The sequence below is a fragment of the Silene latifolia genome, chromosome 9 (genome assembly GCF_048544455.1).
Source record: "Silene latifolia isolate original U9 population chromosome 9, ASM4854445v1, whole genome shotgun sequence".
NCBI classification, from domain to species: Eukaryota; Viridiplantae; Streptophyta; class Magnoliopsida; order Caryophyllales; family Caryophyllaceae; genus Silene; species Silene latifolia.
Window position 1 is genome coordinate 166,278,155 of NC_133534.1, and position 19,796 is coordinate 166,297,950.

Sequence of the window (19,796 nt, forward strand, 5' to 3'; positions counted from 1 at the left end):
AAAAGATTATAGTTTAGAGGTTGTTTAAAAAAAAAATATAGGCGTTGTTTGGTACACAGCATATTCGCCAAATTTTAGCATATTCAAGGCTTTTAGCATGTTTGACCAATCAATATGCTAATTTTAGTATTTGGTAAACAACATATTTGGGGTCAATATGCTGTTTTACAATATGCTGCTTACCCCAGCAAATTGGTTAGCATATTGTAAAATAGGAAATTTTTCTCCATTTTACAAAAAAAACTAACAATCTACTAATCGTAATCTGCCAATTACCAAACAATCAAATCAATTCTGCTAATTATAATATGCTAGTCAAACCTTCTGATAAAATCTGCCATTTATAATCTGCTTATGCTGAAATTAATCCGCTATTTACCAAACAGGGCCATAGTTTCACGAAGAGATTATATGTTAATGAAACGATAAAAGTTTAATTAAAGAAAATCTAATCACATTTGTTACCTTAGATAGAGTAGTGAATTTTGGAAGGAAAATATTTCAGTTCTCTTATTCTTTAAGTATATAGAGGATGAAACACTAGGTAGAAGACGGAATATGAGCTTCTTAACAAATTTAAATGAGAACTTATATTGAATATTTAGTGAAAGTCAAAGGTTCAGACCTTGTGAGTTGGCCTGGACTTAACATTTTAATGGATTTCTTCTTATCTCAATGAATTACTCCCTCTCTTTTAGTGAAAAACAAAAGTTTGATATTCTTAATGTAATTAGGTGGATTAAAGAAAATCTCATGTAATTATATTTTCTTTTATATATTGCACAATTTTGAAGATTCTCTTCATTTATTGATAGTGTTAAAAAATAAAATGATGTTTTTGGTTTTAAATGGAGGGAGCACCATCAAAGCACTTCCTTTTTAGAAAATGTTCAATATGTTCTTGCATATTATGTACCAAAAAAAGGTAATGAATTTGGATAACATAAGTATTTTCTTCTGAAAATGACTACATTTACGGTTCTTGAAAATCAATATAATTATTAATCCGTGTGACTCAATCATTTATTTTATTCACAACCAATATCACCAAAATGAACTATATATAAATTCACGAATAGAATATCAACATAGTACAATAGTAGCTCGGCACATTATCTTGAGTATTTCTCTCATATTACTTGATAATTATTTACAAGTCACTGGGAGATTGCACAAAATGAGAAAAGAAATGTTTTTTAAAGAATGGAGAATAATAGTTGGATTTCTTGTACTAACATTCTCCATTAATTTTGATGTAACACAGGCCAAAGGTGTTTCTGTAAACCTTAATAACAAGCTTAAGGCTATGATAAAACCTGCTGTCAAAAGTATTAAGGTGTGTTTCTGTATGGCTTAATTTCTCGTTTCACTTTAGCTATACATGCCTATATGTTACGTATATGAGCCTTTCGAATGTTACATAAATAATGTTGGACATCGTCAGAGTCTCTAGAAACTTCATTCTAATATTCAATCTAGAAAATGGTGGCTGGTTTACTAACTCACCAGCCTTAATTTTGTAGAGTTCAGATGGAGATGTAATCGACTGTGTAAACATCTACAATCAACCGGCTTTTGACCATCCTGCCTTGAAAAATCACACCATTCAGGTGCACTGTATTTCATGCTTTATTTTTGGCCATATTTATATCTAACACGACTCGTAAGGATCTCGGAATATAATTTGTATTCAATCCTTACTTGTCTAACTTTCCTCTAAGGTGACTCAATAAGGATGTGCTTGAAAAAAATCTCTTACAAATCAAATTTTTAATGTGCTTTTGTGTGTTGTTTTGAAGACTTGTCCTAATGCATTATACAAGTATCTTCATTTCAATACGTAACTGAATGCTGACAGCGAAGTTTAATAATATTTGGTGTGGACATTACAGATGAGACCTAGTTTTATTGTAGAAAAAGATGCTATCAAAGACAAGAATATATCTTCAGGCATTGAAACACTGGAACAAACATGGCAGAAAAGTGGGGGTTGTCCAGACGGAACGGTTCCTATTCGTAGAGTCACAAAAAAGGACCTGTTACGATTTCATAATCTGGAACGTTTTGGAATGAAGGCTCCTTCTTTTATTCCCAATACCTCATATCCTGATCGTACTTTAATTATCAACAATGTAAATGTCTCAGTTGGCCCTCAACCAAATTTCTCTGTAAGAATATATCAAATCCTTCCTGTTTCAAACAATGTTATGATTAGCAAAATGTTACCAATAATATTTGATGATACTGCTATTAATATTTAACATCATTTTTTGTAAGCACAGAGTGCAGAACTAGTCGCCGTGGTTATTCACTACTTGGGAATTAAAGGGACTATGAGTATTTGGAATCCAAGGGTAGAAAGATGGGATGAATACACTACTGCTCAGCTTTGGCTTCAGAGTGGTAGCACAACTGATCTTGAAAGTGTCCAAGCTGGATGGATTGTGAGTTTATCTACCCGTCTAATTCTACACCACTGGAATGCAGCTATAGAGATCCTACTATGAGACGCTCTCATGATAGCATTATCCTTAAACTAACTTATACGTTAATCAAAATTGGGTAATACTCCCTCCATCCCAATCATTTATTTACCTTTGAATAAAATACTCCTTACGAAGAATATAAAAGGTAAATAAATGATTGGGATGAAGAGAGTAATTCCTTTTCATTTAAAAGTACTGCATTACTGGGATTATGTGTTGGTTATAGGTAATTTGATTGGACTCACATGATACTAATATCAAACATTTTACGAGACTAATTATCGCAATTATATCATTCGTCACTATTATTTTCCGACTCATTTATTCCTGTTTTTCAGGTGAACAAAAAGTTATATGGTGATACAAGGACCAGATTCTTCACTTACTGGACTGTAAGACTTCTCTTGTAATGATCTACAATAGTTAATAAGTTGATTTTTCCTTAAGCAAGGTCTAAATTATGTCGTTTATTGGACATCTTCAGAGAGATGGATCACAAAAGACAGGCTGCTTCGATCTTATATGCTCTGGGTTTGTACAAACCACCACAAAGGTAGCTCTAGGTGCAGCATTTGCGTCTATCTCCAGTCCTGGCGGAGCACAGTGTGTATTCACAGCTCAAATTACCAGGGTATTGTTTTTAATAATGTATTTTTTTCCCATTTATTTGATTGCTCTGTTTACTAACCCCACTTATGCACAAATTATTTTAATGGTTTTCTTTTTAGTTAATTTTACTCTTTGTTTCCCCATCTGCAATAAAATAGCTCATCGAGTATCTGAATTGGTGGAGTTAATGTAGTGTAATGACTCATTGGAAACGCTGACATGGCTAAATAACCTTAGTCGTACCCAACTCGGCCCAACCCAAAATGACATGATTCATACACGATTTTAAACAACTTAAAAATGTATAATATGCACATTCACCATATAGCCACAACCACAACCGAAATTCCATAATGACCATGCCTACCCACAGAATGACATGTTTGCCTCGTCTAGACCCTTGGAGAGTAAATAGTTCAGGATGGATCTCTTTAAAGTTACCCTTTCGAATGCAATCTCTTCTTATACAAACAAAAGGTGATAACAACACCCTCTAATGCTTGAATTGATCCCTTTTCATTACAATGCAGGATAGCAATACAGGAAACTGGTGGCTAGTACTAGGTGATAGTTTACCTGTAGGATACTGGCCGGCATCATTATTCACCCATGTCCTTGGACAAGGCGCCACAATGCTCCAATGGGGAGGAGAAGTCTATAGCACAAATGTGAGGAAAATTCCTCACACTACCACAGCAATGGGAAGTGGCGAATTTTTAAACACTAATCGCGGTTATTCATGCTTCATTGACCACCTTAGGGTGCTTATAGAACCGAAAGGTGAGTGGCAATACCCTAATCCTCATTATGTAGGTACTTACGTTGACGAGAAGAATTGCTACGGTGCCAGTCTTGATGTACCAGGATTCATGACAGAACCAACACTCTTCTTTGGTGGTCCGGGGCGTAGTAATTTTTGCCCATAGGACATGTTCATGGCTATTTGTTTTTCAGAAGAAGGGCAAGCATTAATTAATGTAAAATAGTGGTAAAACTGCACTATAGTTATGGTTTCTGTTACCGTTGTCAGAATAAATCTGTTGAAACCAAAATCAATCTTACATTACTTTATCACTCTTTGGAAATTATTTCGAAGATATATACGAGCTGGACATACAATGTCAAATCTACTATTGTTATATTATCACTTAGATCAACAGTAAACACATTCTTATGATAAATGAAGAGCAACGTGATTCGGCTCAAAATATCGGTATCGATTGTAATGATGGTAGCATTATAACCAGTCCTTAATCGACCGTCGCGAACAGATCAAGTTGAATCCATCTCAGTGAAATCTCAGGCGATATCTCATATCGGTGGAGTGAAAATTTGATATAACTCGGCCGAGATTTTGAATCGTGACGTGATGTCAAACTTGGGGTTTGTTGGATTAATCTTTTCAAAACTCCTAAAAGAAAATGTTGAATAATGTGTGTTGATGTTTTAAATGCATATACGTAAATTATTAGGACCATCTCCAATCATGGTTTGCTCTCTTCCTCATCTCACTCCCTCACATCATTTATCACTAATCCAACTCACCAATCCTCAACTTTCCAATTTACAACAAAAATACAACAACCATGATTCAAATACATTCTCATCTTATTAATTTTTTCTCACCGAAAATTAGTTCTAAATAATATCAATATTGATCTTCATTTGAAGAGAAACAAAAATCAAATATTTTTATACAACTTTGATATTTTTTAGTTTAATATTTCTGTGATTAAATAAGACATAAGTAAAGAAATTATTCCAAAGTAGTCTCTCTCCTCTAACAACAAAAATTGTTAAAAAATTGCACTGTGAGGGAGAGTGTTGCGCGTTTTATTTCTTGATTTCTCGAGGCATTCTTTCATCCTCAATAACTTGAGGATAAATCCTTATGATTGGACCACCATTTTTCCACTTCTTCAATTTAAAGAAGCATCCTCTATGCATTGTTGGAGGTGCTCTTATGTATTGGTAGAAGAAGCATATATAATGCACAAAATGCTATGGATTGTTTTAATTAGAACAATCAATGACTTGTTGGAAGTTTTAAGATTATATTTAGTATAAATATCTTTTAGCTTGGTTTGGTTGCATGTACGGCGGTGGTCCTGGGAGGTGTCGTTTGGTGAAACGGGTGTCTTTTCGGTCTTGCATGTCCCCTTGTTTGTCGGGTCTTTAGGTTCTCGGTCTCTTTGGGTGTGTCTGTCCTTCTTGAGTTCCGTTTGGGGATTTGGTTTTTTCCGGGTGTTTGTTATTTCTGTTTTATGCTTCGTCATGGGTCTTTGTGGAGGTTATGATTTGATCTTGGTGACATGGTTGAGACTTATTCATCTGTTGATTGACACTGGCGTCATGGTTGGGTCTTTTTGAGTGTTTATTGTGTTGGTCTGGGTAGTATCAATATAGGTCTGGTTGTGTGGTGTTGGGTAGGTTGGTTGTGGTGGTTGTCTTCCCCTTTTTTCATGTTATCGGTTATAAGTGCCATGTTTACTTGTTATCTTTGCTTACTATGTTCATCAATAAAAGTCTCCTTTAGGAAGTGTCTCCTCGTATGGTCTAGGGTGTCCTGCCCCTCTACCATTTGGGATTTATGTCAAGTGTGGGTTGGATTCGTTAAAAGCCGGTGCCTTTTCGAATCTGTGGCTAGGAGATTGGTTGAGGGTTTGTCCTTGTTCTCATCTGTTTGCATTCTAGTTTTCTCGGAACGCTGGTCTTATGATCAAAGGGTTCAATCTCTATGGTGTAGGATAGTTATCTCCATCGATGGCAGACTTCGTCGTCTTGCTTTTCACCTTTTCTTTCTACGTTCTTTTCGCAAGAGCGTAAGTACACCTTGTTATTATCACCCTGCGGCTTGTACGTATCAACGGTTTCTGGAAGTCAGTTGTGGTGGTGAAGCTGAAGCTGGTTCACTCGCTTGTTGCCAATTTCCCGTTGTTTCTCATACTGCTTTAGTTTCTTTACTTTCTCTTACTGCTGCTCTATTATTTTTAAATAACGGATGTATCATGGGCTCAGAGAGCCTAAACATTATGTAATACATCTTTTCACCATTGTCAAAAAAAAAAAAAAAAAAGCTATTGGTAGTAATAGCTTTATACACACAAAACAAAAGAGAAAAAGTCCTAAAATAAGTGCAAGTATAAAATAAACGTGAGTCATATTATTCATAGGATTGCTGAAAACATTAGTTTTCGGAGAAATTAAAGAGCATGTTTGGCCTAATTTGTTGAAAATGAGTTTTTGTTTTTCAAGCTTAATTTTCTAAAAGTGTTTTTCAAAAGTAGAAGCACCAAATTGCGGCTTCTATTTTTATGGGCAAAAAGATGGTTTTTTGGCTTTTGAGAAATTTTGTTTTAGCTTTTAAATAATGATGTGTTTGGCCAAAAGTGTTTTTAAGTCCAAAAACACTTTTAAAAACAAGACCAAATACACACTAAGTGTTTAATATCCTTTATAAGAAGAGAGTAAGAGTGTTACAAATTGTGAGAGGGAGTGACAATACTTGTTGTGATTGTACGCTATAATTATTTGTTACACTTTACTAGTGGATTGATATCCCGAGTAGGCTCGTGGTTTTACCCTTAGTTGAGAAGGAGTTTCCACGTAAAATTGTCGTGTCACTTTATTTGTTCTTACTTACGCTTGTTGCTTGTGTTCCATCCTAAAATCATTGTTGAGTTAGACTCTTTTCGCACCGGGTTTACAGAATGCTTCCCCAACAGTGGTATCAGAGCCGAAAGTTCTGTATATTCGGTGTAATACTACACTGAACCGAAGACGTTATTCGGGTGGGGTAATCCCTTGAAGAGATCCATTGACATGCTTAAATGACTAGTGCTTAAGGGGATTGAGAGTACTACTCATATCAATAAATTACAATTTCTTTTCTGGTTATGCTTGGCTGAGAGTAGTCTTAGGATGGGTGACCTCCTGAGAAGGTTCCTGGGATGCGCATGAGTGAGGACAAAATACGCTTGAAAGGACCGTTATTGATCCGTGGGCCATGTACACAGCCTGGCGAGCCACCATGAATGACCGCTCTCGACCCAGAGTTTGTGTCGGGGCGTTACAAGTAGTATCAGAGTAACCCTGCGACCGTGTGGTGTGCTTGTGGTTAAGAGTACCTAAATCACTCACCTAGCGGAGAAGTATTCAGGGCTTCGCTGTAATCAGATGCTACCAGGCGCAATGAGGTGTTGCGTTCTTCAATTGGGGGTGTTTAATACTCCACTGAACCGAAGACGTTATTCGGGTGGGTGATGCGTGCCAATTTCGTACCATTTTCCCCTTAATTTCCTTGCTTTTTGGCTCATTTAGAGGCGCTCTACGAGCCTTATCTCGCTATTTTGTACCATTAATCTCGTACTTTCACTATTTTACTCATTTGTGTAGGAATGAGCGGTAATTGGATGATGGAGGCGAGAAAGAAAGTGATTTGAGTTAAAGCAAGGAGGAAGAAAGGAGACGGAAAGCTGAGGAGAGCTCCCAGCCGGTAGGCCGGTAGCCGGTCAGCCGCTTGGGACACCCCCCCCCCCCAACACACTTAGCCACTAAAGAATTGGAAGGAAGTTACAGGGAACTCCCAGCCGGGCAGGCCACCGGCAGCCGGCTAGGAGCACAAGTAGAATGAAGAGAATTCATCAAACTTACGGCGAACTCCCAGCTGGTTAAGCCACTGGCAGCCGGCAGGCCGGCTGGGAATGCACGAAGAAGGCGGAAAAGTCCAGAGAAAGGAGGAGAAGTCAAGGACTCCCAGCCGGTGGACCACCAACAGTCGGTCCACCGACCAAGCACACCTGATGACATATTTTCCCTCAAGTTCTTACAGAGAACTCCCAGCCGGTCGGACCATCGGCGGCCAGTCCACCGGCTGGGACTTCCTCTCCGCATTTTTACCCTTTCTTGTAATTTCCAACCTAATTTCGAGAAATACTATACCCCTCTTCCCTAATTCATTGACACACTACCCTAGATATTTTTTAAGCACTTAACATTTATTCAAACTTTGTTAATCCGGCATTAATCTTGCCCTAATTAAACCTTAATCCTTTAGTTAATTAGTATTGTTTTAGTATTATTCAATAGTTTACATTTGGGTATTGAATTGTAATAGAAGATTTTGAAGAATCTCTTCTCTTATTTAATCCAAGACTCAACCTTTCATTGTGTTGGTACAATTTCTCATCTTTTGTTATCTTACTTTCAATTGTTTACATTTCTATTTCTCTCTTTGTTATAGTTATAATTTATATTATGTTTTCTATCATGCTTACTTGTGTTTCACCAATTGTTTACATTTGCTTGAATATGATGTGTGAGTAGTGACCCCCAAGGGTTTAGGGGGATCCTAAGTGGATTTAATGGTATAATTTGGGTATTAAATAACTGGGTTTGGGGTAGAATTGTTGGCTTACTTATTCATGCACACAAGGTGTTTGTGGACTTGTGGGAGTGAAAGCTCACATCTTTCTTCATTATTTGCTTAAGTGCTCTATAATAAAAGTTGTAGGGTGTTTTGATAGCTTGATTAAGTAGAGATTTGATACTTGATGAAAGTTATTTGTCTATCTTTAGGAGGCCAAGATATTGGACTTCTTACCTTAGTTAACCTCTTCCTCTTACGAGGATATTTACCCTTTGCTTACCTTTACCCACTTAGGGGAACCCGACTACCCTAGCTTTAACATAAATTGTCGACACCTTAGTTTTGTTATCATTTTAGTTGCTTAATTAATTATATATACTTTACATCCTCTTTTACTCGACTAAAATAGACCTTGATCAAACCGAATAGAAACCCCCACCATCCTTGTGATCGAAATCGACTTACCAAGCTTTACTAGTTAGGTATCGAGTCTTATAAATTTGTTTTGATAGTGGGAAAAAGACGATTAAAATTTCTTACTCATCAAATGGCGCCGTTGTCGGGGATGGCGTTAGGTTATATTTAGTTTGTTAAAGGTCTTAGCGTTAGTCTTAACTCACTTGCTTGTTTGCTTTAGTAGTTGTGTGCTTCATTGTAGAGTGAGTGATTTTTGCCTTTCCCTAGTGTGTAAAAACACTAGGAGACTAACGGTTTATCGAGTGCATGTCTAGGAGGAACCATCTAGCTTTACTCTTTAACTCCAACCTTGAGAGGCTCTTTCGAACCTTAAGGACAAGGGATATTGCAAGAGTTAGAAATTCTCCTCAAGCAACGATAGACCAATCAAACTCACCGCCATAACCAATCTTTGAAACCATAACCCAACTACAACCAAACAACACAATTGAGACCCCAATAGAAAATCTTTTTCACGACTTCCCAATTCCAACACCACCTCAAGCACCACCCCCTAATATACTCAATCCACCACTTCCATTGGCTTTACGTGACCATAACCGCCCAAACCATAATGATGCTTGTAACCCTATCAACTTTGGGCCCTTGGCTCTCAACAATTTTGAGATACACCCCGCCCAAGTTGGGTTTGATAGAAAGAGACTTGTTCGGGGGACACATTGAATAAGATGTTCATGCTTATCTAAGAAAGTTCAAAAACAAAGTCGCTATGATGAAAAAGAACGAGGTATTCGAAGATACACTAAGGATGATGTTGTTCCCATTCTCCTTGATGGGTAAGGCGGACCGGTGGTTGAATGTTCAACCTCCGGACACATTCACAACATGGGACGCCTTAGCCAAGGCATTCTTGGATAAGTACTGTGGGTTAATATCCGTATACTACCCTTTAATTGCAGGACTATAACGTAAATTTATACATGCAATTTATAGTCATAAAACGATAAAAACAATATGAAACGATAAGGAATTAGAATCAACCTCGGGTCCTTATAGTGCGGCGTAAAGAACAGAAATCAAATGAGATTCCCTCCTAATTGTTGCACCCAAGACCTTGTCCGAGATATGCCCTTGTGCTAGAACAGTGTTCTCCGATTGCCTTGCAATATAGGGAGAACTGATGTGAGTTTTGTCGAGATGAGAGATCTCAGTTTCAGAGAGAAAAATTAATCTCTGAAACCCTAATTGTTTTCACTAATGATGATTCGGTTAACATGAAGGAGGAGGCTCTCCTTTTTGTTCTCCTAATTCGGTCAAGCCGAGTCCATGGGGAGGAAATGGGCTTTTCCATTTCCTCTTCTATTTGACTCGTAGTCCGAACCCAAATGGCTAAATGTATATGACGCAGTTTGATTATAAACTGTTATCGGTTATCGGAAATTAAGGCATCGCTAATAATACGAGTTAGTTTGAATTATTAATACGTGTCCGACAAAAAAAAGATTGTATAATTTATTTTAATATACATTTAATTAAATATAAATCACGTATATTTAATTTTACGAATTAACCGGTTAATTCGCCTTAGCCCATGATATTTAATCCGTATTAAATATAATATCTCAACATCACATATTTGACTAATTACTTAGTCAAATAACTCGACTAACTAACGGTTAGTCAATTTTGGCATCTACATGAAAGTATTTTCATACCGTCACATCTCTCGAACGTATCCTATAGGTGTGACTTTTAGGGACCAGTTGATCACCGCCATCTGTATGACAATAACGTCAAACTTATCTAGCAAGCCAACCGTTATTGATAAACGTGGATCAACTGATAATAATACCAAAGTATGCCCTTTGATCCTTTTAGAGGTTTATAAGTCCTTGCACTAATTGTTAAGGACACCAACCCCAACAAGCTCCCACTTGTCCGTACAAGTGTATGTGCAATGACGTTATCCGCACTAACTGGAGGACACAAGCTCCAACAAACTCCCACTTGTCCGAACAAGTGTAGGTGCGATAACCGATTCTCATATTCATTTAAAATCTCTCCCACTCAATGTAAAACAATTTGCAGATCTGGATCCACAAAGGTCGTATTTTACAATCGATCCGTATCTAGAGTGGTTTCCCCGACTAGAGAGTAACTTAACCGATAAAACGAATCCGTATCCGAGCATGGCCATGCATTTCGATTCTGACTCCTCGAGTGGCCCTGAGAAATATCGAGTACCCGATAAAGGCTGAATATTTCCTTCAACTCGACTCCTTCCGATCTAAGCACAAAGATGAAATGACCCGAAAAAATCTACTTGGCCCCCTGTTACGGATGACCGTGAGAAAGAAACCAAAGTCACCCAAAATCTGCCGTAGTCTCAAGAGACAGTCGATAGTCTAAGAATCGACTCTTAGGATCACCATGGAAGTCCTATCCACGACCCGGCAACGAATGTTATAAAACATTTAGGACTCCACGTCGATGTCACAATTGTGTCCTACGAAATATCCGTATAAATCGCCTCTGTGATTGGTCACCAACCTGTTGACTTATGGCTCGTTGAACCCACCATCAACCAACGTCACGAAATAATTGCGAGTTATCACTCATGTGGGCAATTAAGGACTAACAAGATATGATGTTTGTTCAATTCACTTTGTGGTGTTCAAAATTGTCGTACAATTCCACATGAAAAACAAAATATATATATAAAATATCAAAACGATGATGTCGTATAGAGTACAAAGGAGAATGAATCGATCCATAAAAGAGTACTACAACTCAAGAACACGTTTGATTCCCATGGAATTTACGTGCCCTTCATGCTTATCTTGTCGTAATGCTTTAGTGAGAGGATCTGCTATGTTATCATCCGTAGCAATCTTTTCTATCACTACTTCCTTTTGCTCCACGTAATCCCGGATTAGATGAGCTTTCCGTTGTACATGTCTAGACTTGTTGCTAGACTTTGGCTCCTTAGCTTGGAAGATGGCACCACTATTGTCGCAATAGATGGTGATCGGGTCATTCGAACTAGGCACTACAGAGAGCCCATGTAAGAATTGACGCATCCATATCGCTTCCTTTGTTGCTTCGACGCGCATAGTACTCGGACTCGATCGTAGAATCGCTTTAACAGCTTTCTTTCGAACTCTTCCACTGATCAGCAGCGCCATTAAGAGTAAAAACGAATCCAGACCGAGATTTCGAGTCATCTCGATCCGTTTGGAAGCTAGCATCTCACGAATCGGTTGCGCATAGCTTTTGAGAGCCTCCATAAGTCAATGCCCAATCTTTAGTTCTCCTGAGGTACTTAAGAATGTTCTTGACACTAACCAATGTGGTTCACCTGGTTGTTGTTGGAATCGACTTGTCATACTCAATGCATATGCCACGTCCGGACGTGTGCATATCATGGCATACATGATTGATCCTATAGCCGAAGCATAAGGAATCCGTGTCATGCGCTCTTTCTCTTCCGTGTCTCTCGGTGCCCGAGACTTGCTCAAATGCACCCCTGGAGCCATAGGAAGGAACCCCTTCTTGGAGTTAGTCATACTTTGAATCTCTCTAGGACTTTGTCTATGTAAGACTCTGATCGAGAGATAACATCCGTCGTGATCTATCTCGATAGATACGGATGCCAAGAATTCTTTGTGCCTCACCCAGATCTTTCATCCGGAAATGGTTCTTCAACCATACTTTCACCGAAGTTAAGAGAGGTATGTCATTCCCAATCAGGAGTATGTCGTCAACATACAATATTAGGAAGACAATCTTGCTCCCACTCGACTTGATATATAGACATGGTTCCTCGACCGATCGAATGAATCCATTGTCTTTTATCACTTGGTCGAAGCGATGATTCCAACTCCTTGATGCTTGCTTAAGTCCATAAATGGAACGCTTAAGCTTGCACACTTTCTTAGGATGTACTGGATCGATGAAACCTTCAGGTTGTACCATGTACAACTCTTCCTCCAAAAAGCCGTTTAAGAAGGCGGTTTTCACGTCCATTTGCCAAATTTCATAGTCATGAAAAGCGGCAATCGCTAAGATAATCCGAATGGAACGCAGCATAACTACGGGTGCGAAAATTTCATCGTAGTGCAAACCTGGCACTTGGGTGAAACCTTTAGCAACTAGTCGTGCTTTGTAGATATCTTGTTGACCTTCCACAGAATGCTTTATCTTGTAAAGCCATTTGCATTGAAGGGGACGAACCTTAGCAGGTAAGTCAACAAGATCCCACACGTTGTTCTCATACATGGAGTCCATCTCGGATTGCATGGCCTCAAGCCATAGCTTTGAGTCAGAACTTGTCATGGCACCTTTATAGGTTGCGGGTTCACTACTCGTTAAGAGTAGAACGTCATCTATGTCATGTTCCTCGACCATACCAATGTATCTGTCCGGAGGAATAGAGACTCTACCCGACCTCCTAGGTTCCTCGAATATTCACTGCAATCGGGATTGAAGGAATTGGTTCCTCCAATGGTTGCTCGGTGTTTGGTTCTGGAATCTCCGACAGTTCGAAGGTTCTATCACTCTTTGCATTCTCGAGAAATTCCTTCTCTAAGAATGTCGCACTAGCCGCAACAAAAACGCGTTGTTCGGTTGGCGAATAAAAGTAATGACCACGTGATCCTTTAGGATAACCTATAAAGTATGTCTTGACCGATCGCGGGCCGAGCTTATCTTCAGGTCTCCACTTGACATAAGCCTCGCAGCCCCAAACCCGTATAAAGGACAAGTTAGGGACCGTTCCCTTCCATAGTTCATATGGAGTCTTGTCAACAGCTTTAGACGGACTTCGGTTAAGTATTAGAGCGGCTGACAAAAGAGCATAACCCCATAATGAATCAGGTAAAACCGTGTGACTCATCATGGATCGAACCATATCAAGTAGTGTTCGATTTCTCCGTTCGGACACACCATTCAACTGAGGTGTTCCAGGTGGAGTTAACTGTAGGGCAATCCCACAGTCCTTCAGGTGTTGATCAAACTCGTGAGAAAGATACTCGCCACCACGATCCGAACGCAGTGTTATTATCTTTCTACCTAATAGGTTCTGCACCCTATTTTGGTATTCCTTGAATTTCTCAAAGGATTCACTTTTGTGCTTCATTAAGTAGACATAGCCATATCTACTCAAATCGTCCGTGAAAGTGATGAAATACCTATAGCCTTCTCGTGCGGTGATTGACATAGGACCACATACATCCGTGTGTATGAGCCCTAATAGGTCAGCAGCGCGCATTCCAACACCTTTGAAGGAAATCCGAGTCATCTTACCGATGAGACATGATTCACACGTGCCAAATGATTGAAAATCAAAGGCCGAGATAGCTCCATGTTTGATGAGCTGTTTTACGCGTTTCTCATTAATGTGTCCCATACGGCAGTGCCATAGATACGTTTGATCTTTGTCACCAACCTTTAACTTTTTATTCATTACGTGTAATATTTCGTTGGTCTGATCTAAAACATAAATTCCATTCATGGAGACTGCCTTGCCATAAATCATATTGTGTAATGAGAAAATGCAAGAATTATTCTCTATTACAAATGAAAAACCAAGTTTATCAAGCGCAGAAACTGAAATAATGTTTTTGGAAAGACTAGGTACATAATAGCAGTCATATAATGACAACTCAAATCCGCTTGGAAGCTGGATCACATATGTCCCCTTGGAGATGGCAGCTACTCTTGCTCCATTCCCGACACGCAGTCCACCTCACCCTTTACGAGGGGTTCGATGTTTCGGAGCCCCCGCACATGATTACACAGATGAGAACCACAACCAGGATCAAGTACCCAAGTTCCGTAACTTGCGTGGTTAATCTCAATCATATGAATAAAAGTAGAAGAGAGAGAAGACATACCAACAAAGTTTAACACGACCGCCTTTAAGTCCTCATGATAAACAGGACATGTGCGTCTCCAATGCCCGGTCTTGTGGCAATGATGGCATTCCATGTTTTCACTCTTGCTCTTTGTCATGCCCGATGAGTTACTCGCCTCACCAGGACCACTCTTCCCCGAACCCGACTTCTTGAACTTCGCCTTACCTACCGTTAGGTTTGCCGGAGCTTTGCCCTTACCTTTCCCTTTGTTTGACACAACGAGAACATCCTGTTTCGAGCTCCCACCGCACTTCATGTCCTTCTCGGTCTGTACGAGGAGGGAGTGCCATTCATGGGGAGTTTTCTTCAAATCATTCATATAGTAATTCGCTCTGAATTGCGAATAACCATCGTGGAGTGAATGAAGAATACGGTCGATAACAATATTCTCGCTGATGTTACGCTTAAAGGTCTCCGCTTCTCGACATTCTCAATCATGCTTTGAGAATGTGTGGGCTAACCGGTTGGCCCTTTCTCGGAGTCTCGCATCAAAGAAGCGAGTGGTATGCTCATAGGTCACGATTCTCGGTGCTTTCGAGAATTCCTTAGTGAGCGTGGTGAAAATCTTGTTTGCACCTTGGGCTATGAAGCGTTTCTGCAAATTGGGTTCCATTGCAAAAATAAGTACGTTCTTTACCGCACCAGCTTCTAAAGCGAAATCGTTATACTTGTTGATTTCGTTAATTCCAGCCGTGGGACCTGGGTTTAACGGCATGGGCTCAAGCGATATCCGAGCTTTCCGTCGCCAGCGGCAGATTCCGTAATCTTTGCCTCCCGATCCAACGCGGTTGGATCCGTTATTCTTCGATCCGAGTGGACTGATTCATCTGACTCATGAAGATCCTAAGCCAGGACTCACGGTCCAATGTGGCACTTGGCATTGGGTTATCACTTGAACCACCATTTGTTTGTTTAGCGATTTAAAACGTGATCTACACCGAAAAGGAAAAAAAAAAAACAAAATAAGCAACTCATCGAGGTGATTTAAGTCTATTTTAAAATTTATTTTAAACATGTAGACTCTCGCACTTGCATAATTGATCTCCCTCAAGAATGATACAAGTGATCCCAAGACTCAATTTCAGTAAATTGATAAGCCAACTGTTTGGCTAATTCTTCCGGAAGAACTCTTGGTCGATAGATTTCTGTAAATCCTATCTATAGTCCACCATAATCACAGGATCGTACGAGTGACCATAGTGTTGAGATAAAATAGGTCAATCGGTTCCAACTTACCCGACGTAGAAGGGGTCATAGTATGCCTACCGACGAAGAAGGGACTCATTGGAGTTTGACCTATAAAGACCGTTCTCAATTTTGGTTTATACGAGGAAGATCCCATCAACAAAATTATAATTCATTTTAAGTGAACGAATAACTAGCGTCTGTCGTGAATGAATTTATTTGGATGATGGCTTAAAACGTGTGACATGAGAATGTCAATGAAAACTAACTCGTGACCTCTATATGTGTCAGTTTTCATGCAATAATTAGGTGGTTTGGTTTTTAGGCGGAATATGATGCAAATTATCGTTGCGAAAAATAAATAAAGGAATGCAAAAACGTAAATAAAATTTTCCTAGTGTGGCCTATCCTAGTATAAGAACAAGATACAACTTTGGAATCCACCGTTGGACCCGAAAAGCTTGTCTTGATGTTCCATCTTGATCCAAGTAGCGGGAGTGAGCATCCGGTCTCCATCTTTGGTCTTCTCAAAAATTACAATTAAAATTACAAAATATAAACCTATTTACATTCTAATTAAAACTGTAATTACAAGTGAAAAATCCAAAACGGAGATACAAGATCTCAAAATACAACCAAGACCGTGTTCCATCATTACGGTAACACGTTCTACTAAGGCCACACTAAGTTACAACCGCTTGTAATAATTAAATACGTAATTAAAAGGCATTCACGGCATTCATAAATTAACGATAAATAAAAATGCATCAACTAAAAACAAATTCATTCGTGACATAATTCCGTAATTATGTTAAATTTATCCAAACCACCTTTTAATGATTAAAATACATGTGATAAAACCGCTTCTATCATTTAATTTTAATCCATTATAATCCGTCATTTTAAAGACGCTTTAAAACAACTATATGGTACGTGAGTGAACCGATTCACTATCATAGCGAGTGTACTATATCCGGATAAAGTACATATTGAAGCCAAAAGAAAATTTAAATCAAAAGAAACAAATTTTCAAAGCTGTTAAAGACGAAATCCCTCGATCCAGGGACATAAGTGCTCGATCGAGGAACTAAAGGGCTCGATCGATCAACGCAAGTCGATCGAGAGGTATGCTAATCAGAGGGTGCTCGATCGACAACACCGGTGGTCGATCGAGTACCTATATCAAGAAATCTACTCGATCGAGTACGAGGACAACTCGATCGAAAGCGGAGGGGGTTTTGAAAACAGTCGATCGAGTACAAAGAAGGACTCGATCGAGCAAAAGGTTTTGAGATGTGGTCGATCGAGTACAACAGGGGACTCGATCGATCAAAAACAAGACAAAAAAGACTCGATCGAGTAGAAATACGCTCGATCGAATGCTAAAGTGGCTGAAAACTTCAAAACCCTCGTGAAAACAAATTTCGAGACAAAATCAATTGCAAATATGATCAAAAACGCATTAAAACAAATTTGACAATTGACAAAAACTTGACATGTTGCTATAATCTCTGTATAAAATAACAACATGTAAAAACAACATGAAATTTGAAGCAAAACAGCCGTGTAAAACATGACACGGTTTGGTTTTCGAGACAAAACAACAACAAGAGCAACCGTGTAAACAAGACACGGTTCCCAGAGCAACCAAAAACGCAGCAAATTAAAAAAAAATTTCTGCCGAGTTAAAAAGATGGCTGCCGAGACAAAATTTTTAAACAAAATACATCGTTTCAACAACGTTTTATGAAAAACACATGAAAAATTCACGTGGCCTCGCTCTGATACCACTTGTGGGTTAATATCCGTATACTACCCTTTAATTGCAGGACTATAACGTAAATTTATACATGCAATTTATAGTCATAAAACGATAAAAACAATATGAAACGATAAGGAATTAGAATCAACCTCGGGTCCTTATAGTGCGGCGTAAAGAACAGAAATCAAATGAGATTCCCTCCTAATTGTTGCACCCAAGACCTTGTCCGAGATATGCCCTTGTGCTAGAACAGTGTTCTCCGATTGCCTTGCAATATAGGGAGAACTGATGTGAGTTTTGTCGAGATGAGAGATCTCAGTTTCAGAGAGAAAAATTAATCTCTGAAACCCTAATTGTTTTCACTAATGATGATTCGGTTAACATGAAGGAGGAGGCTCTCCTTTTTGTTCTCCTAATTCGGTCAAGCCGAGTCCATGGGGAGGAAATGGGCTTTTCCATTTCCTCTTCTATTTGACTCGTAGTCCGAACCCAAATGGCTAAATGTATATGACGCGTTTGATTATAAATCATTATCGGTTATCGGAAATTAAGGCATCAGCTAATAATACGAGTTAGCTGAATTATTAATACGTGTCCGACAAAACAAATTGTATAATTTATTTTAATATACATTTAATTAAATATAAATCACGTATATTTAATTTTACGAATTAACTGGTTAATTCGCCTTAGCCCATGATATTTAATCCGTATTAAATATAATATCTCAACATCACATATTTGACTAATTACTTAGTCAAATAACTCGGACTAACTGGTTAGTCAATTTTGGCATCTACATGACAGTATTTTCATACCGTCACATCTCTCGAACGTATCCTATAGGTGTGACTTTTAGGGACCAGTTGATCACCGCCATCTGTATGACAATAACGTCAAACTTATCTAGCAAGCCAACCGTTATTGATAAACGTGGATCAACTGATAATAATACCAAAGTATGCCCTTTGATCCTTTTAGAGGTTTATAAGTCCTTGCACTAACTGTTAAGGACACCAACCCCAACAAGTACTACCCATCATCCAAGACCGCCATGCTTCGAAATGAAATCCACACTTTCCAACAAGAGGATGGAGAATCTTTGGGTGAAGAATGGGATAGATATCAAGACCTTATTGCTAGTTGTCCTCACCACGGGATTCCAGAGTGGTATGTCACCCAAACCTTTTTCCAAACATTGTTGCCAAGAACTAAAGAAATGGTGAATGTCTCCGCGGGAGGGGGATTTGACTATTTGGGTGATGAGGAAGGGACGACACTAATCAAGAAGATGGTGGACTCGGAGGCCAACTATGGCTCAAGTGGAAATATTCTTAGGAGGAATGGCCGATACCCTAAGGAGAACTCTTCTAGTTCAAATGTCGAGACAAATGCCAAGCTTGACCTTCTCACCAAGCAACATGAAGAATTGCAAAGAAACCAAGTCCATTAAGCTAATGGATCCCATGGTTCACCAATGGAGGAAATGATCCAAAGTGTTCCTTGTGAGCTATGTGGGGGACATGGTCACGCCTTTGATGTGTGTGCCAACAACTCCTATAATGTGGGGTATGAAGAAAACATTCAAGATGTTAATACCTCCTGACACGGCTGTCGCAACCCTATCAAAAATAAAACCAACCGGTCTCTATAAAATGTATTAGAGGCAGTCAGGTATTGAATCCACAGGGAGATGGGAATGTTGTAAGCTAAACTAAGTCTGTCTAAGTAACCGTTTCTTGGGAGTTTGATTGTTGATTCTAAACTACGAAGAAAAAGAGAGGGAGAACAGTAAATAAATAAGCAGCAATAAAGAAATTATCAGAGAGAAATAAATAGCTAGGACACTCGGTTCGCCATGGTCTTCTAGGGATGAAATCTAAGGTCAAAGGTCAGCTTGAACTCGGTTTGCAGGGTAGTGAAAAGGTCCTTCCGGTCCGCTATTCGCCCTAAAACATTACTAACTTAGCTTCCGATCTAGGTCAAGGCGTAACAGATCAACTATCTAAATGCGTCGACTCAAGCAGCTAATTGTTATTAAATGCAGTAATCAA

The 19,796-nt window shown here is 38.9% G+C and overlaps 1 protein-coding gene and 1 non-coding gene across 2 annotated transcripts; one reads left to right on the plus strand and one right to left on the minus strand.

The window, feature by feature from the left end:
* Window positions 1–1,005: 1,005 nt before the first annotated feature.
* On the plus strand, window positions 1,006–4,181 carry LOC141598362 (protein neprosin-like). Its single transcript, XM_074418134.1, has 7 exons — window positions 1,006–1,336; window positions 1,524–1,610; window positions 1,893–2,168; window positions 2,283–2,444; window positions 2,825–2,878; window positions 2,971–3,117; window positions 3,626–4,181. Exons 1-7 carry the CDS (start codon window positions 1,178–1,180, stop codon window positions 4,019–4,021), a joined length of 1,281 nt encoding a protein of 426 aa, XP_074274235.1. The 5' UTR covers window positions 1,006–1,177; the 3' UTR covers window positions 4,022–4,181.
* A 14,615-nt stretch (window positions 4,182–18,796) lies between these two features.
* On the minus strand, window positions 18,797–18,903 carry LOC141603770 (small nucleolar RNA R71). The gene has a single exon (XR_012525623.1). It is a non-coding gene; the product is annotated as a small nucleolar RNA R71 (small nucleolar RNA).
* Between the last annotated feature and the right edge of the window lie 893 nt (window positions 18,904–19,796).

Excerpts from the sequence above, each read along its gene's own strand:
- LOC141598362 (XM_074418134.1), top strand. The coding sequence starts at position 1,178 with ATGAGAAAAGAAATGTTTTTTAAAGAATGGAGAATAATAGTTGGATTT. Across the intron at positions 1,611-1,892 it reads TGAAAAATCACACCATTCAG|ATGAGACCTAGTTTTATTGT; the intron begins GTGCACTGTATT and ends TGGACATTACAG. Across the intron at positions 3,118-3,625 it reads TCACAGCTCAAATTACCAGG|GATAGCAATACAGGAAACTG; the intron begins GTATTGTTTTTA and ends ATTACAATGCAG.